This window comes from Mesoplodon mirus (assembly GCF_964341445.2).
Source record: "Mesoplodon mirus genome assembly, chromosome: 2".
In the NCBI taxonomy this organism is placed as follows: domain Eukaryota; kingdom Metazoa; phylum Chordata; class Mammalia; order Artiodactyla; family Ziphiidae; genus Mesoplodon; species Mesoplodon mirus.
The window spans coordinates 123,643,317-123,657,499 of NC_138977.1; the positions used below are offsets into that span (position 1 = coordinate 123,643,317).

General features: G+C 59.9%; 1 protein-coding gene across 2 annotated transcripts; it reads right to left on the reverse strand.

The window, feature by feature from the left end:
* Positions 1–6,038: 6,038 nt before the first annotated feature.
* On the reverse strand, positions 6,039–10,629 carry SPON2 (spondin 2). Of its 2 annotated transcripts, none has more exons than XM_082606716.1 (6): positions 9,394–10,629; positions 8,745–8,970; positions 8,169–8,392; positions 7,899–7,931; positions 7,614–7,785; positions 6,039–6,449 (listed from the first exon to the last, which is right to left on the reverse strand). In XM_082606716.1, exons 2-6 carry the CDS (start codon positions 8,965–8,967, stop codon positions 6,265–6,267), a joined length of 837 nt encoding a protein of 278 aa, XP_082462842.1. In that variant the 5' UTR covers positions 8,968–8,970; positions 9,394–10,629; the 3' UTR covers positions 6,039–6,264. The 2 variants fall into 2 exon arrangements, with proteins under 2 accessions (XP_082462842.1, XP_082462841.1); XM_082606715.1 differs by having other exon boundaries at positions 7,899–8,090; positions 9,394–10,627.
* Positions 10,630–14,183: the final 3,554 nt, after the last annotated feature.

The window sequence follows — 14,183 nt, forward strand, 5'->3', positions numbered from 1 at the left end:
TTTTGTTGAACACTGGACAGTTGGATCTAATAATGTAGTAATTCTGCAAATCAGATTATCCCCCTTCCCCAGAGTTTGCTGTTTGGTGTTACTGTTGTTTGTAGTTGTAGTCTGTCTCTGTGCTGAGGATCAGTCTAAGGTGTAAACCTAAGGTCTTCTTAGGTCATTTCTGGGCATGCATGGTCAGTTTCTATCAGTAATTTTCCCTGCATTTGCAGTTGTTTTTTAATGTCCTTGTCTTTAATGTTTGGTTCCCAAAAGGGAGAAAAAGTAAAAAATGAAGGGGTGGGGAAGGTTGCCAACCCTTTAAGTCCTCTGGAAGTCACTTCAGCTCGAGGGGGAGGGTCTTGCAATGGGGGAGGTGCAACAACAATGGCTGCCGGCCTGTTCATCTGCACGTCTGTGATCAGAAGCAGCAATCAGTGATCAGAGCAGAGGCCCCCAGTATCTGTACAGGGTCTTTTTTGCCCCACCAGTTCCTACAGGCTGTGAGCAGGCTGCTCCAGAAACAGGTGCATGGCCTCCTGGCCTCGGGCCTTCTGTCTGGGGGAGGGGGGGTGGGTAGCTTCTACAGTGCTAAGAGCTGAAATTGACCAAAATTAACTGCAGTTTACCATCCAAGGCTTCCCCTGGAAGCCATCAGCAGACTCCAGAGTTCCCAGATGGTTACATCAGAGGGTTGCCCCTGCAGTTGTTGTCTGGGTGGGAGATGGAGTCTCACCTCACAGGTGCCTCCTACTCTGCCATCTTCCCCGTCTCTTGGTTCCTGTGTCCATTGGACAGAATAGCACTGGTTCTTAAATACGAAAGCATGTGGTCTCAAAGGTGTTTTTTATTTTAGCCAGTTCTGTACCTTTTGTACTGTTTTTTCTTTAAATATTATCTCTTCTCCATTATCCCTATTATATCCTTCAGAGTGTTTAACTTAAAACATTTTATAACTTTATATCCCATATCTTTTTGAATATTTCCATCTCTTTGTCTCTATGTGCTGCATTCTGGGTGATATATCTTCCAGTTCACTAATTCTTTCTCCAGCTATGCCTAGCTCAGCTCTTCAACCCGCTAAGGACTTGTCATTCTGCACAGTTTTTCCTTTCCAGATTTACGTTTGTTTCTAATTATCCCGTGTTGATTGGTCATTTTTTGTTGTCATTGTTCTATATTTTATTTCTGACAATTTCATTACCTGTAATCTTGGGTCTTTTTCTGCTGACCTTCAATTTTAGTGACTTGTTTTCTTGTTTAATTGGTGATTTTTGTGTTGCACTCACTGCTTGGTTTTGATTGGTGGGAGTTGGGAACGCTTTCTACAGAGAGATTAATTTCTGCTCTTCCCTTATTCAAGGGGCTGCTGCTGACCTTGAGGGCTGAACTTGGTGCAGGAGACTTGTTGTCTTCCCCATCCTGCCGCTGACCTAAGCTCAGCCACAGCCCTCAGGGAGCCCTCACCCCGCCGCTCATGTGCTTACTTAATGTGGCTTAACCCCAGCTCCTCTTTGCTCCAGGCCCCGTTCAGTTTTTTGTTTGATTATTTGTAAAAGTGGACGAGGAGGTAACAGTTCTCTCCTACTTCTTATGAAAAGGGCAGTGTCTCAAGTGGTGTTTCCATCCAGAGTGCGGGGTCTAGTTATACAGTGGTGGTGGAAGAAGTCTCCTCAGGGTGTATGAGCAGACCTAGCACCCAAGGCAGGCATCTGGGTTATGCCATCCAAACAGTGGGGTTTGGGTGGGAATAGAGTTAGATGTGAGTTTTCAGCCCACCATCTCTGCCAGGAAGACCCCTTCTGTCACTTCTCAATGTCCTACCCTCTGCCTTCCTCCCCCCAGTGCCACCAGCTGCTCACCCCATCCCCGTTACCTGCTTGCTTTCTCATGATCTCCCCTTCCTTCTCCAGCAGTGGACATTCTGACCACTTCTGCCTCCTTTGCAATGGGCTGGCTCTGTGTCCGGCCACCCACACAGAGGGCTGCTGGCTGTGTCTGGCCCCACCAGCAGCCCCCTGAAATCCCAGCAGACGCATTCTAGCCCGTGTGAAGGGCCTTCAGGCATTAGCATAGATGCTGGGATCACTTTGCTTGGCCCAGTGTCCCTCATCTATTTGACATGTGATGCATTGCAGAACCCATAGGAGCCTCAGGAGGGAGCCTGTCCGCACTGGTCCCCCCCATCCCCGGGCCGACCCAGCCAGGCCAAGACCTTCCTGAACTTAATGCTCTGAGGTAGGATGGGCCGACGTAGCCGACTGGGGGACGTACTGTTAGCCTCCAGTCTGTGAGTACCTTTATTGCCTTTACATCAAAGTAAGCCTGGAATTCATTAACTTCCAACCACTTCCACCATATCCTTGCGGCCCAAACCTCCCTCTTCTCTGGGTTAGTGCAGTGGTCCCTAACTCTCTCTTTTTCTGCCTTTGCCCCCCTACACTCTGCTCTCAAAATGACCAGATGACCATTTATAACATGCACTGATGAGTGATTTCTCTACTCAAAGTCCTCCTGTGACGTCCCATCCACTCTTCACCTCACCAGGAGCAGAAGCTCACAGCCCGTCTGCCCTGGCCTCCTACCGGGCTACGCCCGCTCTCTGTGCCGGCCACACAGGCCCCCTGGTTGTGTCCTCTGCCTCTCGCTGTTCCTCTGCCCAGACACTCATTGCCATATCTCTGCAAGGCTTTCCCTCCCTCCTTCAGAGCTCTGCTTGGAGGGGCTTGTCAGGAGGGCATCCCCAACCACCTTCCTGAAAGAGCATCTTGTACCATCAGCACCACCACCACCACCAACACCATCACCACCACCATTAACACCACCAGCACCACCACCAGCACCAGCAGCACCAGCACCATCAGCGCCAGCACCACCACCAACACCAGCAGCACCAGCTCCATCAGCGCCAACACAAGCAGCACCAGCTCCACTACCACCATCAACATCACCTCCGCCACCACCACCAACACCAGCAGCACCAGCACCATCAGCACCACCACCAACACCAACACCATCACCACCACCATTAACACCACCAGCACCACCACCAACACCAGCACCACCACCAACACCAGCACCACCAGCACCATCAGCGCCAGCACAAGCAGCACCAGCACCACCAGCAGCACCAGCACCATCAGCGCCAGCACCACCACCAACACCATCACCACCACCATTAACACCACCAGCACCACCACCAACACCAGCACCACCACCATTAACACCACCAGCACCACCACCAGCACCAGCAGCACCAGCTCCATCAGCACCACCACCAACACCAACACCATCACCACCACCATTAACACCACCAGCACCACCACCAACACCAGCACCACCACCAACACCAGCACCACCACCAACACCAGCAGCACCAGCACCATCAGCGCCATCAGCGCCAGCACAAGCAGCGCCAGCACCACCACCAGCACCACCACCAGCACCACCACACCCACACGCACATCACTAGCACCAGCAGCAGCAGCGTCCCAGCCCCTCTTCGTCAGAGCCTGAGCATCACCTAGTGCAGGATTCCTTTACAGGTTTACTTTCATCATGTGCTTCCTTCAAACCTCGTTCCTGAACACACCAAGCTCGTTTCTGAGTCCGCTCTAAGTCCTGGGCACTCTCCAGGGCACTGCCCTCCGGGTGCTGGCCCGGGAGGCTTCTGCAAAGGCACCTCCATGTTGACTTGTGCTCCCACATGGGCAGTAGATGTTCTGGCCCCAAAGATGACACTCACCCTCCCCCCAAGGCCCCACCCAAGCCTGTGCTCCAGAAGGAGGGGGAGGTGGACATGGGTGTCCCAGGGGTGCCCCCCACTATCTTTCCCCAGCCTTTCAGTGTTCTCACAGGATGTCCCCTGTCCTATAAACGGCACATGGTTTGTGAGTCCAGCCTACAGTCTCTCATTTGACTAGAGCGTTTAGCCCGTTGATTCAGGTTGAAATCTGTAATTGTGTTACATGCTCGGTTCAGTGGTACACTTGAGTTTTGAGCTCAGGTGTGGATGACACAGTCGACCTGCTTCACTGTATCTCACACGTGATCATCCCAATGTCAGTGGCTTTGTGGTCTGATTTTGGAGCTTGAGGTCTCCTCCAATTTAGGGGTGTCATTTTTCCGTGTTCGGTGGGTTTGATTTGAGTTCATGTCAAGGTAGTGATTTTGAGTCTGGAGTCCACAGTGGGGTCTGCAGGGAGCACCTATGCTTATTTCTTCTCAGTGCCTCAGGATGTTAATTGGGGTTTTCAGACCTTTGCTGTGGTCTCAGGCCGCAAGCCCCGGCGAGCGTCGGGGTGCGCTTGGGAATCGTGTTCTCTGTGCAGAGCCCTGTGCCGGAGGCTGTGCTCTTGCAGGGCCGGCTGTGTGCTGGCTCCCATGCTGGGGCTGCCGCTGCGAGCGCCTCAGACACCAGGCAGAGGGTTCAGAGGTCAGAGGGGCTGTTCAGGGTGGAGTCTGGCTCCTGCACCACTGCTCACCAGTGGCCGCCCTCTGCAAAACAAGGCCAACTCCTCTGTCTGGTACTCAGTGTCAGGACTCCTGCCAAATAGATGAAGCAAATCAAGCTTCTCAATCACTCAAAGTCACCCTGCCCCTGCCCTGCACCCCAGGGCCACTTGCTGGGTGCCTGCGGGGCAGCTGCTGCCCGGGGGCAGGAACATCTGTGCCCCTGGACTCCCAGGAATCTGGCCCGGGTGGCGCTCCAGTGACGTGCAGGGAGCCAGGTATGCGGGATGCGGGTGTGGCGCCTGGTGGAGTGCGGGCTGGCACCCCCATTGGTGAGTGCTGTGCCCGAAGACCCTGTGCCCATAAGTCCACGGAGCACGTCTGCTGGGAACCTCGGGCACACGAATTCCCTCCTAGCACACATGCCGTCTGTCGAGCAGGGCTTCCACTGGGCTTCCAACCCCTGACTGGGGGTGGCTGCTTTCACTCCTTCCTCCCTGAGGTCAAGGGTCAAGGTGACCGTGGGGGATAGAAATCTGTTGTGGAGAGGATGGGTTGGGGGGGATCCGAGGTCGAGCTCGTGGCTGTCAGGGAGGGGAGGGGCGCCATCAGAGGAGACAGAGAGGCCAGTGGGGGGTTGGGGCGGGGGCCTGGGGGTCAAGGGCACATGCGGGGCAAGGAACAGGAGCAAAGTCACGGGCTTCCATGTTCAGGGACGGGCAGACAGGGCCCTGGACAGCAGGGAGAGGGGGGCAGCTGCGAGGACGGGTAGGCGCTGGCGGGAAACGTGAGAGCCCTTTCCAGGCATGTCTGCAAGCCGGCGGGGGCGGGCCCAAGAGAACCGTGGCCTCCGGTGGAAGGGGGAGCACGTCTGCTGGGGCAGAGAGACAGGGGGCACAGAGGGGAGACTGGTGACGGAGACCTCGCGGCAGGTGCGTGGAGCTGGTGGGGGGGCCTGAGCAAGCTGCTTGGACGGGACACGGAGGGTCACCTGTGCTGAGCGAGGACGGAGGCCGTGGGGAGCCCAGGGGGCCGCCCAGAGCAACATTCAGGGGGACAGGTGACCCTAAGGGAATGGAGAGGGTGGGCGAGTGGGTCTCCACGTGGGAGAGAAAGGGCCCGAGAGCTGAGAATCGAGAATTGGCCGGAGCAGGCTGAGGCGGGCAGAGGGCGTGGCGCTGGGCGGTGGGCGGCCGTGGGCTCTGCGTCTAAGGAGGCCAAGCCGGAGAAAGAGCGGTCTGGGGGCGTCAAGGGAGCAGGCAGTCCCCTGAGGGACCAGCCGGGATCCACGCCAGCAGGACGAGGTCGTGAACTCCGACCTCAGACAAGGGTTAGGGCAGGTCAGGAGTGAGGCCTCAGGGCCCCCCTGCGAGGCCAGGGGCCTCGATGATCAGAGGTCTGGGGGGGCAGTACTAATGGTCCTGAGTTCCCCATGTGCCGTGTGCGCCGTGTGTGTGTGCCGTGTGTGTGTGTGTGTGCGCGGTGGTCCACCGGCTCCTCCCCGCTGGGTGACACCTGCTCCTCAGGGAAGTCTGGTGGCCCATCTGCCGGCCCCGCCTTCACCCGGCGCCCGCCCAGGACACACAGACAACAGCACCGGGTGTCAGGAGACGCTGGTCTTTATTCAAGAGCTGGGATGGGAACGCGACGAGGCAGGTGTTGGTCTCGCGCCGGTGACCCAGCGGCCCCGGGCGGCTGCCTGGCGACCAGGTCTGAGGTATTTCACGGCCGGGGTGTGGCTCTCGTGCAGCGCGGCCGCAGGGCCGGGGCCAGTCTCTGCGCGGAGGTCGCCGGCGGCCGGGCTCAGGGGACTCGGGGGCCCCGGCGTCAGACGCAGTTGTCGGGGACGCACGGGGCCTCCTCCTCCAGCGTCGGGCAGGGCTCCCCGTGGTTGGCGGGCCGCGCATGGACGTAGCGCGTCCTGCTCTTGGCCCCGGGCCGCCCACACGGGCCTGCGCACAGCCCCCAGGACGACCACAGCGACACCTCGCAGTCCAGCGGCGTCTCCGGAGCTGGGGGAGCAAGGAGGACGGTGAGCGGGGCGGGGCTGCGGGAGAGGAAGGGGGTCCTCGCCAGAGACCGCCTCAGAACTTGGCCAGGAAACTCCTGATTTTATCAGCGCGCTTTCCAGCGGCCTCCAATGCGACGCCACCAAGCACACCCCCGAAAAGCCACCCCCGAGCGACTGGGTGAAGGTTTCTGCCCTGAGAACCCGATGCCAGCTGGACCCCCGCTCTCCGGGGTGGGGGGGCGTGGGGCGGGGGGAGAGCGGAGATCCTGTCGTGAAACGTTCTCTGACGTGGGCACAGACCGGCAGGGTCTCCACCGCCTGCTCTGCTATTCCAGGCACGGACCCTTCGGGAGGCTGGCCACACTGCGGGCGCGGCCCCCTCGCTCTCCGGGCACCTGCGCATAGCTCGACCCTCCCCCGCGGGCAGCACCGCCCCCACCGACCCGCTGCCGGTAGGGCACACAGGGGTCAGCGGGACACTGGGCGGGGCCTGGGGCCTCTCCGACTCGCTTCTGGGCTGTAGAAGTGTGAAAGGCTTTCAGCTGAAAATGCTGGGCAAGAGTTAACTCTTCAGTTTGGAGTTGAATGAACCAAATCCCAAATCTCTCAGAACCAGCGTCCCCAACCAAATGCTCCTGTCCTGCTTTTGAAGCCACTCAGAGACGCGGGTTCACGCAGCCCCGACGGCGCTGCGCCGCCCTCTGAGCACCAGCGGCCTCTCCCGGTTTGACCCGTCCTCACACTCCACGCGGCCACCCAACCCAGCTCTGTGGCCTGGCGGCGGGTGCTCTGCGTGGGGCGGGCCGGCGGTGCAGGGCTGAGCCCTGGACCAAGGCCCCTGGGGGCGGGGCGCACGCGGGGGCGGGGCTGCCTCTGTGAAAGCAGCGGGTGTCACTTCACAGGCGTTCCCTCTGGGGCGGGCACTGACCTTCGAGGGTTATTCTAAGGGTGAGAGGTAAGAGCTGGAGCGGGAGCTCAGGACCAGGTGGTGTCTGAGCAAGTCCCGACTGACCCCCAAACCCAAGTGCTGCTTCTGCTCCGACGCAGCCAGCTGTGAATGTCGCGGCTGCCCGCCAGCCCGAGCGCCTGCAACCCAGGATCACGCGTGTGGAGCGGGGGTGGGGGGTGGCCGTGGGCGCTACGGAGGAGTGGGAGCTGGGCTCACCTGGCAGGCTGTCGGCGACCTCGTTGCCCCCGCCCCCCAGGCCGGGGGCGGGCGGGAAGGCCCTGGGGCTGTTCGCGAGCCGCGCCAGGGTCACCGTAGCGATGGGAGGCAAGGACTTAAGCCGCGGGTAGAAGAAGGAGTTCGCGGGGTGGCTGGGAGAGGAGGCCGTGATCTGGAGGAGGGGCCCGGTCCGGAGATTGGTCAGGAAGGGCCAGCCCCGCCCCCAAGCCTCGGCTGTCCTCCCGGGGAGCGCCGCCGCCCGCCCGGGAGCTGCCATCCCCTCACCTCGGTCACCGTGTCCTGCGGGACGGTCGCGAACTTGGGGGATGAGAAGGTGAAGCCGCTGTTGGTCCCCGCATCGTAAGGGTGGAGGTCCACCGCCACCTGCTCCCTCCAGCGGCCCCCGTCACACAGGTCCAGGCTGTCGACGCCCACGAACCAGTCGGGGCTGGGGACGATGCGGACCACGAAGGACACCTGGGGGCCGAGGGCTCAGCGGCAGCCCCCGCGCCCCCCTCCTGCCCGCCCGCCCCCCGTCCACGCCGCCCCACTCACAAGCGAGTGCCTGGAGTGGGCCTCAAACTCCGCGGACGTCTGCCCGGTGCCGCTGGGCACGGCTGGGGCCGAGAACACGCTGTGCACGCTCTGCAGCTTCTCCCCGGCAGCTTCCATCTCCCGCATCAGTGCCCAGGCCTCGCCGCGCTCCGCGAAGTCCCTCAGCCCATTGCTCACATACTGGCCCTTCCTCCACAGGCTGTAGTCGGGGCTGTGCGCTGCCCCTGGGCACCACCCACCGGTGTAAGCATCACCCCTGGACACCGTCCCGCCCCTCGTGGGGCCGGGCGGGATGTCCCACAGGTGGCCTCACACTGCGCGGCACATCGCTGGTAGGACGGGCAACCGGCTGGCCCTTCCCGTGACCCAGGCCACCCTGCCCCGCCACGTCCCCGAAGCCCAGGACACTGCTGCCGGCACACAGTAGGCACTCAGCCAGTACCTCTTGCACTGAAGTGAAGTGGGTGAGGTCCCCTCCACACTGTGAAGTGCGGGGCCACGGTCAGGTGACCGTCCCCTCCCGAGCAGTGGGGGTCACCGCCAGGCCGGGCACGGGACGGCAGGGGCTGCACTCACCCAGCAGGGATGACCACTGCGCGGGCGGGCGGAACATCGGGTACTGCTTGGGGAAGGATGCCTGGCTCCACTTGCCCGTGAAGGTGATGCTGTACTTGGCCGGGGGCTGGGCCGTGCACATGGACTCTCCCCCCAGCGGCTGGCCGGCCGAGCAGCCAAGTGTGGCCAGGAGGAGGGCCCAGAGGGCTCCACCCCAGGCAGTAGCTGGACTCGGGGTTCCCATCACCTACGAGAAGGGGGAGCCACATGCTGCACCGCTGGTCCCCGATGCCCTGCGCACGGCCCCTGGTTACAGGCCCCTGAGGACGCCGGGCACCTCCCTCCACGTTCCCTCTCCAGGCTCCGGCTGGGCCTGACCCCGTGGCTGGAAAGCCAAGCCGTGTTGGGTTACAGGAACCCAGGGTGCCTGGCCGGTTACACCTGGCATGGAGCTCACAGCCAGCTCAGCGCTCTGCGGCTTTCCCGAGGGACACACCTCTGGCGCTGCCATCTGAGGGAACCCCGGGAACCAGGAGGGTCACCATGCCCCGGACTAGATGGGCCTCCCTCTTGGGGTGCTGCCCCTCTTGGAGTGCTGCGGGTTTCTGGGGGGACAGTGCCAGGAGGCCAGTGCGGCTGCGGGGCCGGGGCCAGCACACGCAGTACTCACCCAGCAAGAGCGACCGGAGGCTGTGGGCAGCCGAAGAGCCCAGAGCTCCAATTTATGCTGCAGATGGCACCCAGCCGGCCAATGAGGCCCCAGGTCCTCCACCACGGCCGCCGGAGAGCGAGCGGCAGATAGGACGCGGGGGAGAGGGAGAGAAAGGGACCTCAGTGCTGGAGCTGGCCTGGCCGCCCGCCTGCTCTGACGCCGAGCAGATGCTGCTCCAGAGCTGAGGTCACTCCTCCCTTGGGCGCCGGCCACTCGCCGCACCCCTTCCTTTGTCTTCTCCTCCCGCCCACCCCCCCCTCCCCCCCAGTTCTCTCCTTTCCCATCAGGCCCTCCCTGGTGTCTCCCCGGAGGGGGTGCCAAAACCAGCGGCTGGGAAGAGAGCTGGGCCAGGGCCGCCAGCGTGCACTGCCCGCAGGGCAGGGTGGGACGTGGGGGCCATGGTCAGGCCTGACATCTGTCCATTTGTCCGTCTGTCCGAGTGCTGGGGACGGGTGGGGAAGCAGGGGCCCTGGGTTCAGCGGACACAGCTGCCTTCTTCCCGCGTACAGAGCTGCATGGAGCAGCCATGCTGTCCACACCGTGGCCAGGGCATCTGGACCGTCCCCCCGAGGGGAGTCGGAAACATGAGGCCACCTTCCCCAAGGGCCAGGAGGTGACACCGGGCCCCCCAACTTTCCTCCATGGGGAAGAGCTCCAAGGATGCCTGGCATACGGAAGAAAATGCCAGCAAATTCTTATCTCTGCTCCCTGTCAGGAGAACATTTCCAGAACCCTCATCACAGGGCCTGGGAGCCGGGAAGGACAAGGACAGTGGGATGGTCTGGCTTGTAAGAACCGCCCAGGGAGCTTTAAAGCTTAAAAGGAAGCATTCGGAGTTTTGAAACCATGTTAATGTCTTACACATTCCAAAAAAGAGAGAGGAAAAATAAACAGAATCCACAAGAATAGAACGCAAACAAAAACAAATGATCTAACCTGTATTTCAAGTAAACAACACAACCGCCGGGAAGCGGCTGTGAACACCGCATTGAGACTGCGGGTCCTCAGGCTCTGGACAGAGCCCAACGCAGTGGTTCTCAAACACTTTGGTCTCGGGACCCCTTGCACTCTGAAAAGTCACCGAGACCCACAAGGCGCTTCTGTTTGTGTGGGTGACATCCATCGATCTCACCATGTTTGAGACCCGAATGGAAATGCTTGGAATACTTATCAATTCACTTAAAAATAACAAAAATAAACCTATTGCACATTAACATAAATAGCAATGCTTTATGAAAAACAACTCTTTTTCAAAAAGAAAACCTTTGTGAAAAAAGTGGGGAGTGCAGATCTTTTTCTCTCTGGCTTCCTGGGAGACATGGGACGGTCACTGCCACCCTGCGGTCTCTCCAAGGTGCATGTCGAGCTAGTTGGCGTCCGCGCAGAAAGGCCAGCTGTGCGGGGACGCAGCTGGAGCTCGGAAGGGTCGTCACGCGTGGATGTGCCACGTGGCCCCTGGAGACGTCCCCACACCCTCGTGAGCGCCAGCAGAATGGGCAGGGGTGTCTTTGCTCACACTGTGTCCTTGGAGAAGTGGCTGATCCGGGTTTGAGGAGAGAAAGTGGGAGGTGGGCCTGGGCCGTTTCATGCTGGGAAGTGAGGACGTGCTTGGGCAGCCCTGGCCCGCCGTCCAGTGGCCGTGGGGGCCTCAGGGCTTGCCCCATTTTACAGAGGCTCCCCTCCTACCCATCACACCCACAGCTCTGCCCTCCCCGGGCCCCACCTCGACATGCGGCCAGTGGGGACTGAAGGCTGGACCTTCTGTTGGCTCAGGGCTCCCCTGGGAGGGGCCGGGGGGAGGGTGAACAGGGAGGCACTTCCTTTGGTGTTGTAGTGACCCTGAGAGCATGCCTGAGGAGTCCTTGGGACACAGCGAGGCACGGGGTGCCCTGCTCAGAGAGGGATGCAGAGGGAGCCTTGGGAGCCGGCGGCCTGTGACCCCTTGGCCTGGGCTGGGTCTCCGGCGGGGCAGCCTGGCCAGTCGGGGGTCAGCTTACACTCTGAGCCCCGGGTGCACTGCAAGCCACTCTGACCCTCGGGCTCCTCCACCAAGCAGGATGCGGTGCCCTGTGCCTCACAGGCACCAGGTGAGGTGGCATCTGGGCAGCACTTGACAGGAGGCTCCTCTGCACACAGGTGCCCCCCACCGGGTAAAGTCATCCATTTGCAAACGCATGTCCAGCACCTCCTGGGTCTCAGCGCCGGGAACACGGGAGTGACCCCAACGGACAGAAGCCCTGCTCCCCAAGGCTGTGGGGCTGGGGACCTGGGTGCATTTGTGGGTGGAATTCTGTTCTTCCGTGACTGCTTGGTTCTTTGGCCAACACTGAGGCCAGGGTCCCCTCCCGTAAGTCAGTCTATGGTCAGTCACCCCAAGGTGGCTTCGGGGGACCGAGGCTCAGGGCTGTGCTGTGGTCAGGCCTCTGTAGACTCCACACTCGCTGACTGCTGCCCCTCCCCGCTTGCCCCAGTGGCAGAGCCCTGTCCAAGCCCCGCTTCCCAGGCCTGCCTGCATCCCCCGCCCACCCACGACTCCGATGGCTGCAGCAGGCACCCCGACCCCAGACCCCCACCCCAGGCCGCTGTAGCTCAAATGAGTGCACAGCGCAGGACGAGCCGCTGACACTGTCCTCCCAGGGGCTGGCGGTCTTCTAGCTGAGTGTTGCTCATGGTGCACTTGGGGCGGGGTCTGGGCTGCCCCAACTGGCCCCGGTGGGGTGTGGAGTTAGCAGGAGTTCCTGTGTGAGCCGCTGAGGATGGGCCAGGCACACGGGATGCGGGGGATGCAGTGGTCACGTCCGTGCCCCGGGCTGGGGCCCTGCCACGGCCCAGAACCCAAGGGGCCTGAGGGGCATTGGGCTCCAGTGGGACCTTCCATTTGTATTCTGGCCAAGGGGCTCTTGAGGCTGGGGCAACAAGGGCTCTTTCAGGTGGGGCCCAGTGTGTGGGGACGCCCATCTCCTTGGGAGCACCCAGACCTGGCGTGGAGTCTGGCTCCTCAGGGGCTGGCCAGCTGACAGGCACGCGTTTGTTTGCTGGTCTGTACCCTCACCAGACGTTGACCGAGGGCCAAGTTCCTGACAGACGCCACAGCCCGCACACAGGGGCTTCCCATGTCTCTGAGCTGAGCCCTGCCAGAGCCCTGCTGGCCCCTTGCCCGCCCGCCCTCCTGTCCCAGCACCTCCTCCCCGTGTGCCCCAGGGCCTTTGCACTGCGGCTCCCTCTATCTGGAGAGCTCTTTCCAGGCCAGCCTCTTCCGGTCTCAGGTCTCAGGGAGAGCCCCTCCTGACGGGGCCCCGGAAGGCCTGGTCGGCCCTGCCTTGTTTACAGTCTTGGCTCCTGCAGAGAAGTAATTCTGCCCCAGCAGACAGGGATTTGCCCCGGGAGTCCTGCAGCCCAGAGTCTGAGGAACGCAGCTGTGAGCTGCTGCCCACCTGCCCGGAGACCTTGCTCCCTCCCTCCTTCTCACCTCACTCCATCCTGGGTTCAGGTCTCTTAGCACTTCTGATTGGTGGGGCCTGAGTCAGGTCAGGGAACCCTGGGTCCGGGAGGCACTAGGATGTGTGCTGGGCGAGCTGAGGCCCCCAACGGCACCCGGCTCCCCGCGCTCATGCAGGGAGGCCCAGTGGGGGCCCCGCTGCTGGCTCGGCCTCTGGGGGTGTCACCCCTGCGAGCAAGCCTGGCTTGCAGAAGGGCCAGGGGAGCCAGGGCTCTCGCCAAGCCTCACCTTCACAGAGGAGGCCTCCATGGCCGCCGACCGCAGGCCTGGGGGGAGATATGCCTCCACCTGGCTGTAAACATGAACGTTCCCTCCTCTGCTTAGCAGCCGGCTTCCAGAAACACAGGACTGTCTGTGCAGCAAAATTTGCCGTGTCTCCATCCCAGTTAAGATGCCAGGACCTCAGCAAAAATGGCAGAATGAGGACCTCTGAAAACACTGTCTGTTGTAATAGCAACAAGAAAATAGGCAAAAAAGGTCAGAACCAACTTTTTCTGTACTCTGGAAATTAACCAGAAGCTTGCAGCAGTCCTTGGAGAGCTGTTTTTTGTTTTCTGTTTTTCAATCAAGAAAATTAGCTGAATCTTGGTAAGGGCAGCTGTGAGGTTTTTTTTACCATCTTAACCATTTTTCAGTGACAGCTCAGTGGCATTAAGCATATTCACATTGTGCCGCCATCACCACCATCCGTCCACAGAACTCTTCATCTTCTGAATCTGAAACTCTGTCCCTTTCCAGCAATAGCTCCCGGTCCCCTCCTCTCAGCCCCGGAAACCCTCACTCTGCGTTTTGTCTCTGTCATTTTGATGACTCTAGGGACATGATCTGAGTGGAATCATACGGTGTTTGTCCTTTTGTATCTGGCTTATTTACTCAGCATGATGTTCTTAGGTTCATCTGTGTTGTAGCAGGTGTCAGAATTCCTTTGTTTTTTTAATGTCCCTGTAATTTTTTTTTCTTGTAAGTCAATGATTACAAAGTGTAATGTACATAAAGAAAATTATATTTTTCCTTGCATATAGCTCAGTGGATTTTCAGAAATGGAAGGCATTCATGTAATCAGTAATTGGATCAAGGAATAGAAATTTAAGAACACATGAAACCTCCTCTTTTGTTACCTTCCAGTCACTACCATCCCCAAAGTGAACACTGTCCTAATTTCCAACTTTATCAGTTATTTTTGCCTCCTTTTATGCTTGATACAAATAGTCACATAATGTACTGTTGGTGTTTGACTTCCTTCATAGAA